General features: G+C 39.4%; 1 protein-coding gene across 1 annotated transcript in view; it reads right to left on the reverse strand.

Moving 5' to 3' along the window:
- Positions 1–19,770, reverse strand: part of LOC133497966 (CUB and sushi domain-containing protein 1-like) — a 521,981-nt gene that overhangs the window by 178,449 nt on the left and 323,762 nt on the right. The window contains exons 8-11 of the mRNA XM_061814268.1: positions 18,600–18,712; positions 17,349–17,426; positions 5,585–5,666; positions 2,132–2,256 (exon numbers count right to left, since the gene is read on the reverse strand). Coding sequence (XP_061670252.1) covers positions 2,132–2,256; positions 5,585–5,666; positions 17,349–17,426; positions 18,600–18,712 — 398 coding nt within the window. The remainder of the gene's footprint in view (positions 1–2,131; positions 2,257–5,584; positions 5,667–17,348; positions 17,427–18,599; positions 18,713–19,770) is intronic.

A 19,770-nucleotide genomic window follows, 5' to 3' on the forward strand; every position in this document is an offset into this window, starting at 1 on the left:
GTCTTGTTGTGGTGAAAGTAACAGAGATACTGTAAGACATTTCATCTCAAAGACAGATGGATAATATTGAACTATATGCTAGAATGGTAGTTTTGAAGGGGGAAAAAAATGCAATCGCCATTCTTTCATATCTGTCCACATCTCACTTCCCCTCCAGCTCTTAGTCTCATCCTGACAGGAGTGGCCGGTATCATGAGGCCGGGCGGGTCTCTGTGGTCGCACACTGACTTCCAGACACAAACCAGACCCTCAAACACACACAAATACAGACAGTGTAATACAACGTGACAGAGATCTTACAGTATGTGTCTGAGCGCAGGGATGGCCTGTCTATCAAACTTACACACATACATGCGCACACGGCTCGAGGCAAAATCTGCTGCAGAGGTGTGTGACACCATCCTTTGGATACATGCTGTCAAAGTAGGCGCGCGTATCTGCTTGTGTGTGTATTTTGTTTTGTGTATGCCAGCTGTCTCCCGTACCATTGTGGAGCAATGAAGGCAACTGGGTATTGTCGGTAACTACGTGGGCAGTGAGAGCCCCTGCATCATTGCTTTGACACTCACGCAGCAACCAGTCGTGCAGTCATCAAAACGCACCACATCATATTTCCAGGATACCGGGAAAAGCAAATAGGAACAATACGCCAATGTCAGTCTCACAAAAACTGATGGGTTCCTCAGAATCCGCTCCTTCGCTCTACAACCACTGTTTATGATCCGATTTTACACAAGCTTGACTTACACTCACACGCCAATTGATGCAATACAACGACATTTAACACAAAAGCTCTATCAAACGTCAGGACACACACGGAAATAATTTATCTGTTTTTAGTTACACTTCCAGAGAAGAATAAACAGTATGTAACGGTGTACCTAATGTGGCTGATGAGTGGACTTCATTCTTCAAAACAACGGACTATTTTCTACGGGGACATCATCTCTTAGAATTATCTACATTTTCTGATAATTAAAACTAAAAATAAATGAACAATAATGTGGCTGTTTTTAAATCCAGGTTTTGGATGTATTTCCAATTTTCAATGACATTTCTAGAACTGTACACTGTTTTAATTTGAACTTATCCCCTGTTTGAAATGTTTGTATTTAAATGATTTTAATCATGTAAAGCACATTGAGTTACCTTGTGTATGAAATGCGCCATACAAATAAATTTGCTTTGCTTTGCTAATTAATCCTGTAGGCATGAGTCCCAACCACAGGGCTGTGGTGTCAGGCGTGTCACAGAAAATTGCCCAATTTCACTTACATTGGTTTGAAAATGATTATTTATCCATTCCAAATAGAACAATCTGACAATGATTATCCGCAACTAAAAGCAGCAGTAGACAGAACACATTGACTGAGGAAAAAAAAAAAACAGATTGGTCTCGCAGACTGGCTTGCTACGCAAGTATAAACAGCAGCCAAGCTTATAGTTTCCTATTGTTGCTGCAGATGTGTACAAAGTTCTTAAAACAGAAGAAATCCTCCAGGTACCTGTTCGAGAGCTCCATTACAAGAGCTCAGCTAGCATTGTAACCCCAATTGTAACAGCCACCATTTATACCGTATTTCTTGCAGAAATGTCCATAGCACGTTTTCATTTCATCCTTCAAGCTGATTATTTAGAGTACCATCAACATGCGGAAAAAAGGAAAAAAAAAAAAACCTCTGCTCTCATCCTTTAGCCATCAAGGAACCCTCTAAGCATTTGTTACCAACAGAATAAACTGAAGCAGTCTGATAAGTGCTCTTACCCAAAACAATACTCATCATTCTTTATAATTGTAGTTAAATAGACAAATTAATGTTGAAAGTCAATGTTTCTTTTCTTTTGTTATTAAAATTGAAACGACTTCCTATATTTTATTTCATTTATTCACCCTGTTTGCTCCGAGAACAATTTCCCCAGGGAGAGGATCAATAAAGAATTCATCTTGGGGCAAAATGAAAGATTTTCAAAATATCCTTATTTGTACTGTCCAAAATGGTTGTGGAGAATTCTGTCTGGCAAAAGGCAACATCTACCCTCTCGCAACTGTAGCTGCACAGACACCCGGCGCAGTACGGTTTATCATCGCATCAATTAAGGTTTCATGGAGGTGACATGCGTGACAACCTACTTCTGCAGATGGGTCTGTGGTCACTCCAGGCAGCCAGTGTGTCTGTCACTCTCTGACAGGTGATACTTTTGGATCCTTGCAGAACGTAGCTGTCGTCACAACTGAATTGGACGCTGGAGCCGACTCTATTTTGGGAGACAAAACAGTAATGGTGTTGTGTTATCAAGTCATACTTGTCAGAGGTTTCTGGCGTGTGCAATATGTACGGCCGCACAGCGCGGCGTTGAGGCACATCGGCGTGCTGAATTGGTTTTCTAGTGCGTGCAGGCATGATCTGTTTCCCATTGGTGTTTGCAGCACGTTTTGATCCTACCTATTCAGTTTGGAGAGATAAACTGCCATTCATTCATGAAAGGATAGCGCGGCACATGAGAAGTACAGATATACACAATACTACTGTTACTCAGTGGCGGTAATTGTCATGTGCGAAGTGTGCGACAACACAGGACGTCACTTTGTAACTGTCGGAGTTACACGTTGGCACGCACGTAGCACTTGTAGTGGCCAGCAATAAACGATTACAGTTTTTTGTCAGCAACCCAGCCACACTTCTGACAAAAGGGGTTAAGTGGCGCCACTTCGGGGCCACCTAGGGCACGTCACACAGGGCACATTTAAGGCCAGCATCACTCCTCCTGCTGCTGCCGCTGCCGCTGCTGCTGCTACTACTACTACTACTACTACTACTACTACCATCACTACAGGGAAAAAACAAAGAATAAAACAAATCATTCCTAAAAGTATTTTATGAAATCCCACTAGGTATGCTAGGAAGCAAAAGGGGCATTAGGACTACCATTGTTTGTCAGCTAGACTGTAGAAACAATGTCTTATGAATAAAAGTCACAATTTCAAGGCTGAATACATTTTATATCCCTTCTGAGAATAATTGCAGACAACTCCAATATTTAGTAATTATTCAATTGTGGTTTTCATTTGAATTGTGTGTCCTACTGCTTGTTTTCCTTTGCTGTCGCTTGTCTTCTTATTTCCTATTCTAAGAACCGAGTACTTTTGCATCTTGTCTCTGATCATTTTCTCAGTTGACTAATGTTGGAGGCACCCTGCTGTCGAACATGTGAGCGGGACATTCAGCCGCATGTCAGCACAAGTCCACATGACGTCTTGTCTATAAAGCTAAATGTCTCTTCCCTGCTGAAAGACACAAGCGTTTACCTCCTGGCCCAGCTTCTACACAAGCTCCTCGTTGTTTGTGGGGTCCACGCTATTGTTAAACACTCTAGTAAACACATCTCTCTCTGTGCATGCATAGTTGGGTCATTATTTATAAACAAATTACATTTATGAGGGAGATTTCCTGCTGTAGGAGAAAGAAGTTGTGGTGCATGGAAAATGCATTGTCTTTTTAACAAAACCAATTAAATATTAACACATTGTTTTTCAAAAATGTTTTGCCTACTCGGGTAAGAACAAATACTGGAATTTCACATTTTTTTATTTTTTATATTTTTTAAAAACATATCTAAAATATAGATGCTTTACAGCCAGCGAGTCATATTCCAAAGTAACAAGAAATACAATAACCACAAACCTGAGAAGGCCATCGTGACAAAATTAAACCTTGTGAAATGGTTACTCATATATGTAATTTGGTGATACTCCTGCATATCAATTTGTAGGACTAAAACATAAAAATCATAAGAGTATTTTTCAATTGTTTAGGATGCTGTACAGGGAGTCCTCAGTCTACAACTGAGATCTGTTCCTAGAGTAGCGACTTAACTCGAATTTCGACTTAAGTCGGATTCTACCATTGGAGTCAGAATTTACGTCAAAATATTTTTTATAAAAAAAAAAAAAAATACATTGCAATAAACAAGATGATGTACTTAGCATTACTGCTGAGAGGTTTATGGAGAAGAAGAAGGGGAAGCTGTGATTAGCTATTGCGAAGGAACCTTGTCCTTAATCCACTCCATCTCGACAAGTATCAAAGAACCTTGTTTTGTAATCAGTGTATCCGACAGAGGAACAGAACCCTTCACATGCGCTAAAATACAAGCTTTGTCTTTTATAATTGTCACCACGGTTGACCAACTGAAGCCTTGGTTGTGTTGGTGTCTCTCCTTTCTCCAATCTTTTTATGGTCTTGAGCTTCGTTTCCACGGTAATGGGTTTTCTGCAGAAACATTGCTTGAAGACACAGCTTTCTTGTTTGGGCCGATAATGTCAAAAAGGAGGGCAAAAAATGCAAAGATACTCCCGGTGCAGAAACACGGACAAGCATTAGCCAGACGGGGACGGGCGTTGTAAAGTCGAAACATCTTAGCTCGAGACCGTCTTAATCCGAGGACTTCCTGTATATGTATGTTTCGCACGAAAAGTCTTCCACTAAAGTGGTGAGATCTTCAGTACTAATTGAAACAAACACTGCAGAAACATGACCCAACTGTGGACTGTATTCGGTGCACGGGAAAAAATAAAAAAATCTATGCCGCTATAGAACTATAGTATCCTAGTTTCGTGAACAACGATGGAATGTGAAAGTGAAAAAGGCAAAAACACGGACTTGGAACATCTTCATCATGGGCATGTTTTTGGTTTGAAGTTACCTCAAGGGGAAGCCACAGAAAAGGGCACATTTATTTAAACATTTCTTTGTTCTTTTTTTCCCCCAGTTTCCCAGCCTAAAAATGTGTTTTGTTTTCAGCAATATTTTCTGTTCTATCATTCTTTCTTATGACAGTCCCAGTTCCTCTGTGCTTGATAATAATTAAATATGAATGCATAATCACCGACAAATACATCCACACATCTATGACATGCGTACATATTTAAAACAACATGCACATGTACACACATTGATAAAGACCTCTCACAAGCTCACAAACTCCAATAATAGTCCTATTACATTTGTGCAGCCATAGTAACTAATGGCACTGAAGAACAGCACGATGCCCAAAGGATGACTATCATTCAAAAGTTTTTAGGCCTAAAAAAAACAAAATAATCTTGCTAGAGTCTCTTGTAATTACAAAATAGTATTATCAGCGCCATATGTCATGAAGATCATGAATTGTCTCCTTTGGTGTTAGTTGACACACTGTCTCGAAATGATGTTGTTAGCCGTTCATGTTGCACTAATCAACTTGTTCTGACTTTGTATTCCCAGTCTCAACAGTCACAAAAATACTAAGGTGCATCAACCATCTTGTGTTGGATAGTATACTGGAGTTTGAAACATATTGGGTTATTGTTTTAATATGAATAAAATGAATACAAACGTCAAAGGATGAATGGTTGAAAGTTGTGTAAAGTTAATTTCTCGTGTTATTTTGGCCTAGTCGTCAGGAAACAAAATAACTTTCTGTAAAACACTTTGGTGAGGATCGTTTGGTACATACGCATATATTTCTAACAGAAGATGCACCTTGGAGGGATCAGAGCAACGATATTGAAGGATATTTGGAATAGAATGAAAAGTGGACTCACTGGAAAGCAGATCCCATTCTCTTGCCATTTTCTGGGACACCAGGATCCGGACACACATCTCCAGCCAGGCCACTTTGACTTACTGACAAAAACACAAAAAAAAAAACCACAAAGCATAATTACATAGCGTTTTATCACATTATTCAGTGTAATGTATTGATTACCATTAACAGAGAGAAGGATAATGTAATGTAATGTGGCTCTTTGAAATGACAGTAAAGATAATTGAAAGCGGAACTGTAACATTTCATTACAAGGATGGGTTTTTCTGGCAAAACATATTCCTATGGACTGGGGTACTTCAGATGTTCACCGAACAAAGCTTTTTGACATCAGTAAATCAATTCGAGTAAAATAAAACTGCGTTGCCGCCAGTCAGTTGTGGGGCACAAACATTTGACATGTTAAAAGACATTCTCTCCTATGGATAATTTAGAGATTGACCCAACATCCGTGTCTACAAAATGTGGGAGGATGACAAAGTACCTGAAGAAAAACTGTTAGGAAGGGGCAAAAATGCTAACTCTACACACACCCGAAAAAAAGAAACCTATGGAATTTACCCAAAACATCTAGGATAACAGTTTGCAGCCACTTTGGGTACATTTAAATCACATCTTTTGGGTGAAAAATACATTAATTCAAGAGCGATAACATATTCACAAAACTTGGATAAGGTTTACCACATGGTTTTCTAAAATAAAATACAGATAGCCTGCTAAATCTACCTGACAGTCAGAACCAGCACCAAATCTAAGTAATGAGCAACTTTTAGCTAAGGTTGTTTTATTAAAAAGTGCATTTTTCAATGTCCTTTGTTAGGTTTTATGCGGATTCGCTTGCCAACAACCAATTAGTGTAATCAGTTTTCATCGATGGGTGACGCCATTTTGTGCTGATGATGTGCAGAAGACACATCAGCCAATTAGAGCAGCATGAATGTGTCATGTGATATTCATGTATATTGTAGCAGCAATGGCTTTGCCCCATAGCTCAGCGGTTAGAGCACTGGTTTGGTAAACCAGGGGTTGAGGGTTCCCTGAGAAGGATTGCGTCAGGAAGGGCATCCGCCGTAATAATTGTGGCAAACATATATGTGCGTTCATCTGAGATGACACGCTGTGGCGACCCCGAAAGGGACAAGCCAAAAGAAACTTACTTATGGCTTTCAGGTGGGTTTTACGAAATGTTTTCTTAACATTTTTTACTGTTGTGAAATGGGTAGTACAGGTCAAATGCACCTACAATGTTAGTGTACTTTCTAAAATAATAATATCAATTTTAGATGATTTTCATTGAATATATTTACCTCTCGCCAAAATCGTGTTTTGACAGTGCAGGAAGTAATGAGCTTAGATTCAAACTCGGATCCTTTCGATTGTGAGCCACACGTGCAAGTCATTACTTCAGTGTGCGTGCCAGAAATAAACAAACACCCGCAATTTCAAAGCGAAAGCAACACGCAAGGCTATAAAACATTGACAAAAGCCAACATGATGGTAGCAGTCAAAGGGCATGTCTTCATCTGCCAGAAGTCATGGTGAACATGCTGTGTTGGAACATTTCTTAGCAGATTTGCCTGTTTGAAATTCAAAATAAATCCCATCTTGCTGTCCGCAAAAGGCATAAAAGAAGAGTTTGGGTCCTGAGATAAAAGTAGAAGATGGAATATAACTTATTGGAGCATGAACAAATGTTGTTCAGAGGACATTTGACAAATCTTAGATGGAAAATCACAGCTATTTCGAACACATCGGTAATGGCGCCAAAATATTAATGTGACGGTGAGTCAGCATGCCCAATATAAGCACTCTTAAAATGAATCCAGCCTTTCTCCACTTTTTTCAAAAAAAAAAAAAAATTGCAAAACGAGCTACAACAGAGTGGCATTTATACTATATTAATATTGGTAGCATGACTCTTCACCAAAATTTACAGAAATAAATATATATAAGTAATCAAGTTTCTAATTATAATATGGAAATATGTCATGTCATGAAAAAAGCAAATGTGTTTACACAGTTATTATTTTGTTATCATACCTGTTGAAATGGTCAGCATAACCTGACAATAATACATGGGAAAATTATCTTTAAATATGCTCAAACTTGTACCTCTATTTTGTCTTTAAGAAACACTCCGCCCAAGGAAAAACAACCAATCAGATCCTTCGGAAGTAACTGATAAGATGTCAATCATTCTTGCATTCACACAACGCTGCACAGTTACGCTTGTACCTGTTACTTTGGGTTCGAGGAGGTTTGCTGAAACCTTCATGGAATATCCACTTTTGGTTCGTAACAAAAGTTAAAAAGGAGGGATTTGACGGACACCAAGACAAAACAAAGGTGTAAAACAATATATTAAAATACTCTGCCTTTATAAATGAATGGGCCACATGCAGGTAAAAGGATTTTGAACTGATGCAGGATTAGCAATATTTCTGTTTGACAGGTTAAGTTTATCACAACTTTTTTTTTTTATTTTCACTTCATAGTACATACGCCTCCCAACCCCACCCCGAGAAACCAATCCAAATAACCATTTGCACCGATAACATTTACAGCCCTACTTTCGTGACCAGGATAATTCCAGTGCTGCAGACAGCGCCACTGTTAGACTGGTGTTAGTAATTTTGTAAAACAACACAAGCAAGATTCAAGAGTGTGTGAGCTGTGTGGGCATGTTTTACTGCCATCTTCATTTGGCGCTGATCAACATGGCTACTCTCATTTCCATTAAATCGAGGAAAATGACGGAAACATCAGTGCAGAAGACGATGAGGCATATTCGCATGAGTGGAGCATTGGCAGTGATCTTAGCTGGTGCGGCAACAGACAGAAGTCCATTCATCCATCATTTATCCATCCATCCATCCATCCATCCTTTTTCCGCACCACTTCTGATCACAATCCTGACGAGGGTCCCTTGCGTGCCGGAGCCTATCCCAGCTGACTCGAGCCGTGAGGCGGGGTACACCCTGAACCGGTTTCCAGCCAATCGCAGGGCGCGTAAAAATAAACAAACCATTTGTACTAAGATTCACATGTACGGACACATTTTAGAGTCTTTAATTAACCTAGCATGAATGTTTTTGGGATGTGTGCGGAAACTAAAGTACCTAGAGAAAACCCACACAGACACAGGGAGAACATACAAAATCCATACAGAGAAGGCCAAATTTAAATCCGGGTCCTCAGATGTGTGAGACAGATCAGCTAACCAGTCATCCATCGTTCTGTCCAGACAACGTGAACCATACTGGGTACCATAACTAAATACAGAATGAGCAGAACCACTGACAACCAAGATATGTCCACAGAACTCAGTGTATGTTCCTGACCCAATTCACCAAAATTGCATCCACATGGTTTAGGTTTGAACAGATCCGCTGCCACCAAATTGACACTCTACAAGGAACATCTCCAAGGACACATCCTCTGTGGAAACTTTGCAAAAGTTTCAGAAAAAAAAAACAGGCATAAAAAATGAATGGGTCATTTGTGTGATTTTTGTGATTTATGTGGTGTGGCTTGCGAGTGAATCGACAATTTGTATTCATGTTTGTGTGGGATATGATGCAAACAGAACAAGCTGTCTTGCAGCTCTACCGTGGTTTTGATGTTCCTTCCAAAAACACATCACAGAAGCATGCACACATCCTGAAAACACACACACACTCAGCCACATTCCTCTCATCCCTTTCACCCTCACTCATGTTTAGATGACATTCATTGGCACCCTTTACAAAGGTTCATTTGCCAAATAAAGCTCATTCAAACAACATGAGATCGTAACAGAGGAAAAAGCTGGGCCGGTGACAAAAATTCTCAAACTGACTAATCCTGTATTTGCACTTAAAAGACCATTCCACATTGAAATACAAGCTTATGATGCATAATGTCGTTTCCATATCTTCAAAGTGCCTTCAACAGACCTTTCATCTTTACGACTCAACTCTTCAGGAAATTATAGAAAGTGATTAATTTTCCTCTTTGGTGTCCAGACTGTACGCATGTTGCGGAGAACTCACACCACAATAACAGCCGCCTGTTTAGACCTACAAAACGTGCTCACCATATTCCATTTGATTTTGGATAATGGTCATGAACACCTTTTGCTAGTTTAAGATGTTGGAAGTAGTAATTAACTATAAGGTTAACCAATGCTCCCTCTAAGCTGCGAACCTGCGCAATTGCGCACTTGTAGCACATACTCACCGCACATGAACCACAGGCTGAATTTTTTTTTTTTTTTTTTTAACACGGCAGCACCTGGTTTCTAACAAGCTGCTGGCTCGGCCACACCATGCCACACATTCTACTTCCTTGTTTACCTGACACCGCCCACCTCCCGCACTTAAAGGGGTACACTCATAATTACAAAAAGCACCCACCACCGGTGCTTTAGTTAAAAACACAGTCAAGTTAATGTAGAGCAAAGACAAAGTTAGACATGCTGCTTACGTTTACTCTAGATAATAATGGTAAAAGTAAACCAAAAAAGAAATGCAGTTGCTTTAATGAATGTCAGAGTATGTGACTAATAATTATAATAATGATGATAATGAAGAAAAAGTGGTGAAACTGGACAAGATTTTCTCTTTTTTGGGTTAAAAAGCTCCGGTCTCAAGCCAAAGTAAAAAGTACAGGATGAGATGGTGTATAATGTTAAAATTCCACCTTGGCGCAGCCTGATCGAGGATGAAAGCACATACAATACAGTGCATAAAAAGCTAATTCTGTATTTTAAATATAGGTGGCAACATAACTGTTTGGGAGCATCATTCAGCTTTCAACATGCATTGTTAAAGATATTCTGGAAGCAATAATTCACTTTTACACCAAGAAAAACACGGGAATATCATTGTGGGTTAAAAATTAATAAATAAAACAAAGTTGGAGGCGCCATTTCAAATTTACGGTTCATGGTTGGCTTGGTTTGGTTTGCAATGTATTTTTTTGTTTGTCGACATTTTCATTGCAAGTTTGCAAAAACACAAATAAAATTCTCCTTAAAATTTTCTGATGGTAATGTAATTCTGTAATCTGAATCTTTTAATGAGGCACATAACTTCAATGGACAACACCGATCTGACCACAGTGCATACACCAGATGTTGCTCACAGTGATTAAAGGGAGCGCACAAGGGTTTAGCGTGTTTGCTCAGACACGTCAAAAATTAGAGGGAATGTTCACCATGAGCCTATTGGAGAATTGCCAAATGAGCTCTACACCACTAACAAAATTGTATACATGAATGCAAAAACACGTTTGGGTGTCATCGTCGGCAAAACCTGATAACCATGGATCAGATATCAATCACTGACAATTGAAGATCTGTTAAAAAACTGAAAACAACATTTACTGATTTGACCTGGTCATCTAATGCCTGATATTATTAGATCAACAATGAAGATCAGTAGAGAAGAACTACGGAGTACTAACGTGGACGGGGTTCTCTGTGGTTATAACAGATGTGGTGGGCCAGTGGTTTTGTGGGATGCCATTGAGTATTTATTGTCACCACAAAATAACCAGTCTGCTGAGTGGTAGTAGTTGTAACTATATTTATGACACATGTAGCTACTTTATTAGATTTTTCTATAGCTGGGTTTCTTCCTCGAACATTAAGTCAGACCAATGGTGCCAGTGCTATTCCAGACACAACAACAATTGACGGTGATCCTCATCCTTTTGAATCTTATCGTTTGTTGTCCTCTGGCATCGGTACAGTACAAGTATTCATTTAGTTCCCGTCTAATTAAACAGCGCAGCGTTGAATTCAGTTGTGCGTAAAGGTTTTATGACGTTCCTCTGTTACCCGTCGTCCATTAACTATGTTCACTGTAATCTACAAAAATGCTATTTAAAAAAATAAAATGAAATCTTCGTTCCCAATGAGACACTGTCCTGGATTTGCATGTGTGTCGGCCTTGTCATCATGTCAACCCACCACAGAGTTTCATTGGAATTGGCATAGTTTTGCACAAACAATGAAATATGATTTACCTCCTTAGCGGAGGTAACGATCATCAAAATTGGCAAGAGACTGGGGAAGGAGCAAGACAGGATGAGAGCTTGTGTGAAAATGTCTGAAGGTGCTTCTGTCAAGAGCTGTTGAACTGCTCTTCAAGTAGCGACCAGATGAGAAGAGTTCTATTTGTAGTTTGTGGACGTGTTCTCTTGCGCTGGGTGCCTCTCAACTACTCTGTCATCTCTTTCCCCTTCACTGTCTCGTACGCACAGGTCAGTCAGGCCCAAGAGCAATCTCTGCAGTCATTTGTCAGATGTCTGCTCATGGAACACACAAGCCATTTAAAAAAAATAATAAGAACAACATAGATTCACACTGTAAAAGTAAACTGCATGGAAGAAAACCCCTGGTCATTAAACCTCCAAGTACAAATTCAATAAATTCAAACTCAATTGCAATTAAAACGACTCCCACTCTCCTGGGAAGACTGTGACTGTCTGATTAATTTTGTCCGTTTATCCAGATGGACGGTTACACCGTTGTGTTCCGTCCCATGGGGCTGAGGTCAGGGATCGAGTTCTTCAACGGCAAACTCATGAAAGCGTGCCTTTATGCACTTTGCACAGAACAGATTCTTATCCAAAATGTTCGCAAGTTGGAAGCGTAGAATTGTCCAAATGTCTTATAAAGGAAGGAAGATATAGGGGAGAACCAAGGAGATCAACAAGACTATTGATTGATTACGTTATGGATTAGGTGGTATGGCCAAAGCCCTGTGAGTACCGTAATACGTGTCACCATAACACTGGTTCTACAACGACTACAAAGTTCAACTGTATATCTTGGTAAGCTTTTACACAGTTCACACACACTTTCTACAGAGATACTATTGAGATTAACTACTGTAATACCGTAAAAAAAGCGCCCCTGATCATAAGCATCACCCAGTACATTTGTAAAGGAAATACCATTTGGTACATACATAAGCCGCACCTGTGTAAAAGCCGCAAGTGCCCCCATTGAAACATGAGATATTTACAAAGTAAGACGGTACACAGGGTTTTCAAAGTTTCAATACCTTAGCTTAGCTTAACATAGCAAGAACACAGTAGCATGAACAGGGCTGGTAAAAAAAAATAAAAAACAAAAAAAACAACATACCAGTAAAAAAAAAAAAAATTAAAAAAAACAACTGCAGAATCTACACAGTGACAACACGATAGCAGAGCACCAACAAGGCTTCTTATAAAAAATAAAAATAAAAAGCACTTAAAACACTGAAACGCGGCACTAACACAGTGGCAACACGCTAGCGCAGTGCTAACGCTAGTGCGGCGCTAACAGGGCCGGTTAAAAAAAAAAAAACATACCGGTAAAAATCAGTGAGACACGGCAGTAACACAGCAGCAACATTCTATAACAGTGCTCACGCTAGTGCAGCACTAACAGGGCCGATTTAAAAAAAAAAAAAAAAAAAAAACATACCGGTAAAAATCATTGAGACACGCCAGTAACGGACAGCAGCAACACGATAGCAAAGTACTAATGCTAGTGCAGCACTAACAGGGCCAGTAAAAGTCACTTCCTCGGCACATACAGTATATTCCACCGGTCTCACTCTTACCATTTCAGCTCGAGTACCCCCTTGTGGCCGTTAGAAAAATGCACAACTTAGTCGCATCACCGCATAAACCGCAGGGTTGAAAGCGTGTGAAAAGAGTCACGGCTTATAGGCTGGAAATTGCGGTATGTCCACTATTTCAAAATGGCTCTTAAATTCATCATGTCAGATTAATTTGGTCAGTATCACACAGACAATGTAATCAATAGTGAGGCTATGAATCACACATTAATGCGACATTCCTCAAATTTTACACTTAATCTACATTTATACTGGACCATGCTCTAATGTAGCCTGAATTCTGTTCCAGTTAGTCTGCTCGATTATCTTCTATACTCTTTTCTATTGCTGGCAAAAACACATCATCTTCATTCTATGCATTCATATAATGACTATAAATTGGATAAAGATTGCACATAGTTTGCTGTACAGAAAAAATATGAGCACAGGGATCTGTACACTCTTCAAATACTGCTTGGGGGCCCCCCAAAAAATTATAAATGGACTTTGGCCTCTGTTTTAATGGTGATGGTTTTCCATTGACCCCGCCACACTATGTTCGGGTAATCTCGAAGACCGCTCGACCCAGTGTGTGACGCATTATTTATCCAGTTTTCCTCTCCATTACAACAGCGCTGATATTTGTTTTAATGAGCAGTGGTCCCAGAGTGAGAAATTAAGTTCCTCATTTTGTTCCGGGGCTGCACGAATCTTGAAGCATCCCTGGACAATGCGCTTGAACCGTTATTATCCTCATTGTGTGGCGTCACATTATTACAGATAGCAAATGGTTTTCTTCTTTGCATTTGTAATTTAGCGCAATGTTTACTTTGGGGGTGTTTTAAAACACATGCAGGACGCAGTGGAGATGGTTGTAATGTTACTTAAATATTACACAGAAATCCTCAGAGAGCAATTTTTCGGGAGCCATGGGCCAGGTGGAGAAAAGTGTTTCCACAAGTCATAAGGTTAACTGACTTCTTGCAGCTGTGCTGAGCTCACTTAGTTTTAAACATTAGTATCATATATATTTAATAGACATCCAGTGCCACTTTTCTCCAAATCTCTTATGCGTTCTACCATAATAAATTTACTATATTGCCGAAGGGAAACATGCAAAGAGAGTCATGACACTAGGGTGCCTCTGTATCATCTAAACTACTCACCAGGCATCACATCGCTGATGAATATTTAAGTCGCATGCGCACACACAAATGATAATTGCACCAGCACATGCTTGACTGAGCATGTAAATGGACCGATTTATTGATGGGAGTTTTATGATGAAGGTGAAAGCTGAGGAACATTTGAATCATGAGCTTGGGCCTTATTTTGTGAAACGAAGAATCGCGTGACCTAAATGAAGATTCAGAATGTCCCATAGCAACCAGTCAATTGAGTATGATGATTAGTTATTGTTCAAATAATGTAATAAAGTGGTAATTACTTAATTGTAATTGATACAGTATTGAAATGTGTAAGAAATAATCTTTTTTTATTATTATTTGTCCCTTTAGGGGCTCCGTAGTACACAATGAGAAACATCTCTCCATCCATCCATTTTCTTTTCCGCTTATCCTCATGAGGGTCGCGGGGAGTGCTGGAGCCTATCCCAGCTATCATCGGGCAGGAGGCAGGTTACACCCTGAAGTGGTTGCCAGCCAAGCACAGGGCACATCGTGACAAACAGCTACACTCACAATCACACCTAGGGGCAATTTAGAGTGTCCAATTAATGTTATCCAGCCGAGCCACCATCCCGCCCGATACAATATCATATTTCATGAAACTTCTTTTGATTACCAAGTAAGCGACACTGTGAGGCCAAATCGCTTTACCAAGTGATCCACCGCGCTGCCACAATGAGAAACAAGTTGCCCCCCTCGCTCCTCCAACGTCTCTTTAGGGCACCGGTGTCAGACTCAAGGCCCAGGGGCCAGATCAGATGATTTTATTTGGCCCGCGAAGCCAAATTTAGAGTTTCCATTTCCATGATTCTTGTAAAAATCCGTACTATAATTTCAAATTGTCATATATTATAAATGATCACGTTGAGATATTACAAACATTTTTGTGTAACATGTAACATGAATATTTGAAAAACATGTTACCCTTGATTTCTGATTCGGATTCTGGGTCATAAATTGATTATGTAAACATGATGAGATGAGTGAACATTTTGATTTTTTCACAGTCAAAATGGCCCTCTGAGGGAAACCCAAACTACAATGTGGCCAGCAAGAAAAATTAGTTTGACACCCCTGCTTTAGGGGTGCCGTAGCCTTGAGATATGAGTGACTTACCTTTTTTTCTCTTTTTAAATAAAAGCAGTGGTTCATTCAATGTTCTGCTCTGACTTGCGATTAAAATGTGCAAAATGAGCACCGCAAGGTAGCAGTGAACTCAAATCAATTAACTTCACAACAAGCAGCAGTTTGGCAGATAGGGAATATTTGTTTGGTTGGTGTTTTATTTATTTATTTTTTTTTTTAAGGCTAACCTACTCTTGAGGTTTACCGTCAAAGTAAACATAAAACAAAGAATTACATAATGTGTATTTAATTGTTTATTTTTATCTCTGTGAACCACTTTGGGTTGCATGTTGTTACGTATGAAAAATAGTATACAAATACAACTTGATGGAGTCATTTAACACAACAACCTAGCATTGCAATGGTCTGGTTATCCAAATGTGAACAAAAGTGCGGTGATGCGGCTAAGTTGTGCATTTTTTCCTAACAACCTTAATTAAGGGAGCATTCGAGTGGAAAAGGAAAGAGTGAGACCGGTGGAATATATGTGCCGAGGAAGTGACTTTTACTGGTCCGTCCTTGTTAGCACTGCGCTAGCGTGTTAGTGCCGTGTCTGAGTGGTTTTTACCAGTAATTTTTTTTTTTAACCGTCCCTGTTAGCGCGGCGGCGCTAGCGTTAAACTCTGTGTACCGTCTTTGTAAATATCTCGCGTTTCAATGTCTGTTTCAATGTGGGCACTTGCGGCTTTTACACTGGTGCAGCCTACGTATTTACCAAATGGTATTTCCTTTACAAATGTAGTCCGTGAGGCTTATAACCAGCTGCGCTCTGTACCCCAGGAATTAGGGTAATTGAAGCAAAAGATGGGCCAGAAACTGTTTAATTCTTTGTATTCTATTCAATTATGCTATTCACTTAACAGCGTGGTTCATTAAATACAGTACAATACCTTAAGTTAATGTTTTTTTTTTTTAAAAAAGAAGCAAATATGTTTGCTTCAAATCACAGCACACTACAAGTACAATAATAAACATTGTTAAATGAGCACCTCTCTAATTGAGTCAATCAAAATTTGAATCAAATTTATTACATATCCCTAATGTTCAATGCATTTACATTCACAGCCCTATAAAACAAGAGGTGTAAAAGCTTGCTTTAGAAGTGCAGAACTTTTTTCTCTTATCTATATTTTTCCCCAAAACTTGACTGTTTTGCTAATCTGTCACTGCTCCTATTGGGTCGTTATCACAAGCAGCATCCAGCTCATTTCCACAGAAAAGGTCTTAAAAAAAACAAAAAAAAACATTTTGCACCACCTGCAATGGACCAAATGGCAAAACAGACTTATTTATGGACAAGCTGCTGAACATTTTGGAGCAGGCTGAGGTCTGATATTTCCCCCAGGAGGTAATAGAGACCATAAATGCAACTTAGGGAGAGGTGATATTGGCCTTCCTTCCACTAGCTTAAAGGGAAACAGCTCCATTACGTTGCAACTGCTGGGTGTGTAAATAAGATACCATTTGGTATCAAATGAGATATGTCAAAACAAAAGTATTAATAGATTCCACACTTGGTGTGGGAAGGAAGTGGGAGGCACATTTCCAACCAGTACCGTCATCGATCTAAAATAGCTATTTGGCATTGTGGAATACATGCATTTCAAATACTCTAGATGTGTTTTACGAGACTACAAAACAAACGGACCTCTGTTACATAATTGCTATCAGTTGTAATGCAGTTGTCTCATCTCATCTTTAATATGACAGAAACCGCAGCGCGCATCCATATTTTAGTTTTTATTATTAAAAATGGAACAGGTGTCCAACATGACAATTTATGCGTGAGTTTGTGTGTGTGTGTGTGTGTGTGTGAGTGTGGGTGTGTGTGTGTATGTGGGGGGGGTATACTTACAAACTGCATTTTTGTGACTGGAGTCTTTATTTGGCATCATCTTCACTCCTCTGGACTTCAACTCTATTGCTTTCTTAACTGCAGGAATGAGAGGATATGGACATCAGTTAATTACAGACAATGGATTACAATTAAAAAAAAAAAGTTCAAACTTATTTTGCTGATAAACGCTTGATCCAACCAAAAGCTAGTGCACCAACCACTATGATCTGACTACAGGATTAGACACACCAGGACTATACGATGTGATCCAATACAAGTCATGTACCAAAAATGTCGATAAAAGGTCGATAAAATATGGCTTAGGCTTAGGTTTTATGTGATCAAATTGAATTTGTAGCTATTGTTGTGGCAGGTGAGAGAATCTCTGTGCATCTGGCAAAGTGTGTCCATCCCAAACACAGCAATGACTAGAAAAGGGAGAGCAAATTAGGACAAAAAAGAAGAACAAGTAACTGAAAAGTTGGAGACCAGCACAGAATTTCATTGTTTTTGCAATTTTCTTTTTTTTTTTTGTAGAACTGCTTTACAGAGGACAACAACAGCAAGTTACGGTGCAACAAAGGTGGATTCCACTGAGAAATACTCAGCGTGGAAAGCAATTAAATCTTTCTTGGTAACGTGGTCGCAGACGAGACAGACAAAGAGAGAAATTAAAAACAAAACAAAACCTGATTATAAAGTTGAAGACCAATTGTAGAGAAAGGCAAAGGGAAAAACAAAACTTAGAAGTGGACATGTGAATGGAATGGGGAAAAAAAAAAAACACCGGTGGTACCTCTACTTACGAACGTCTCTAGTAATGAAAAATTCAGGTTACGAAACGCCTCCTCAAAAAAATAGTCTCTAGTTACAAAGGAAAATTCAGGATACAAAAGGAAAAAAATGGGCCCTGAGATTCTATCGAACGTAAACATCTTGTATCTTGAATTCTGTGGCACGATAAACCTGCTCTCCCACTGGCTATCGCCCCAGGAATTTTCCTGGCATCCCATTGGCTAGGAAGGACTCTTACTCTTACGAAACGACTTCCAGAACGATTTAATTTCATAAATTGAGATACCACGGTAATCTGATCCATTCAGACGTACTTTAATATGCAAATCATGTCCACCCAAGCACTCAACAGGAGCAAATGGAAGTAACCACAACATGCTCACTTTAGGCTGCTGTCACATTAAAAACTCCAATCTGCATACGGGGGGAGGATGGGGTGCAGACAACTATGGAGGAGCAGTGTGTTGTCCATACCTTGGTACTGAGCACTGAAACCTTTCCTTCTGTGGTTGCTGTCTGATGTAAAGTGTATCCGTAGCCAGTTTTTATTTGATATAACTGGTGAAGGCAGGGTTGTACCAGTTAGCCTGAGAGCAAAACAAAAAGGTTAGTTGGTAATGAACTTGGGATTCATTTTCACAAGGTTTTAACATTTCTCTGACTTGATCAAATAGAAAAAAATATTTTCATTACTTGGTAGATTGCATTTTCTACTAAGATTTTCAGCCATAATGAGTCAAATCGCTTACAGTTATGAATGACTGCTGAAGTGAGACTCAAATGAAACCTGTGAAGTAAGTAGCTAAATAATTATCTACAACCAGCTATAAAGCATCATGTGAGGTTCCGATTTATATGCATCATTTAAAAATAGAAGAAATAGAAACACTGTTTGCCGTACTCCCTTGTAAAATACAAACAAAATAATAAACATCATTTTAGAAAAATACATTGCGACAAAGTGTCAAAAATGGGCAATGATTATCTCCTGCACCGCCAGCCTTCTCGAGTTGGAAAATAACGGAAAAATAGAAGTAGCATAGTGAAAATAGTCAGTCATAAAAAGTCATCAAAGTTCCATCTTTCAAAAACGGTTTCCAACACATCATTGCTGTGACTGTCTGTTGCCTATTGTAAGTCTTACATCAGCTTCAGCTACTCTCACATTTCCTTACCAAAGACAAGGCAGGCAGCAAAGAAAAAGACAAAAAATGAGGCAAAGGAAGAGGTGGAATGACTACAAATAATATGCAGCGATGTATAGACTGCACGTCGCCTGAAATTCAAAGGTCTCCAACCCTCCCTTGAGCAATATGAGTCATTGAAACCGCCCTTTAATATTACCACAGGTTGAGAGAAACCGGGATGAAGAACAGAAACATGTGCAGATAAGGAACAGGTCAGGAATAAGAGGTTGTTTGAAAATATTAAAAGAACTTTATTGAGCGCTTATCATGAGAGATGGATACCTGGGAAGGTTATCGGGTCCAAAACAAACAGAATGAAAAAGACAGCTCGAGAAAATCTGGCGTATCATGTATGAAAATGAATGCGCCGTGCTGCCACCGCGCGAGCCCAAATGCAGTAGCAATCGAGTACACAATGACTCCAGAAATGTTTTATCTCCTGAGTCAATAAGCATGCT

The sequence above is a fragment of the Syngnathoides biaculeatus genome, chromosome 3 (genome assembly GCF_019802595.1).
Source record: "Syngnathoides biaculeatus isolate LvHL_M chromosome 3, ASM1980259v1, whole genome shotgun sequence".
NCBI classification, from domain to species: Eukaryota; Metazoa; Chordata; class Actinopteri; order Syngnathiformes; family Syngnathidae; genus Syngnathoides; species Syngnathoides biaculeatus.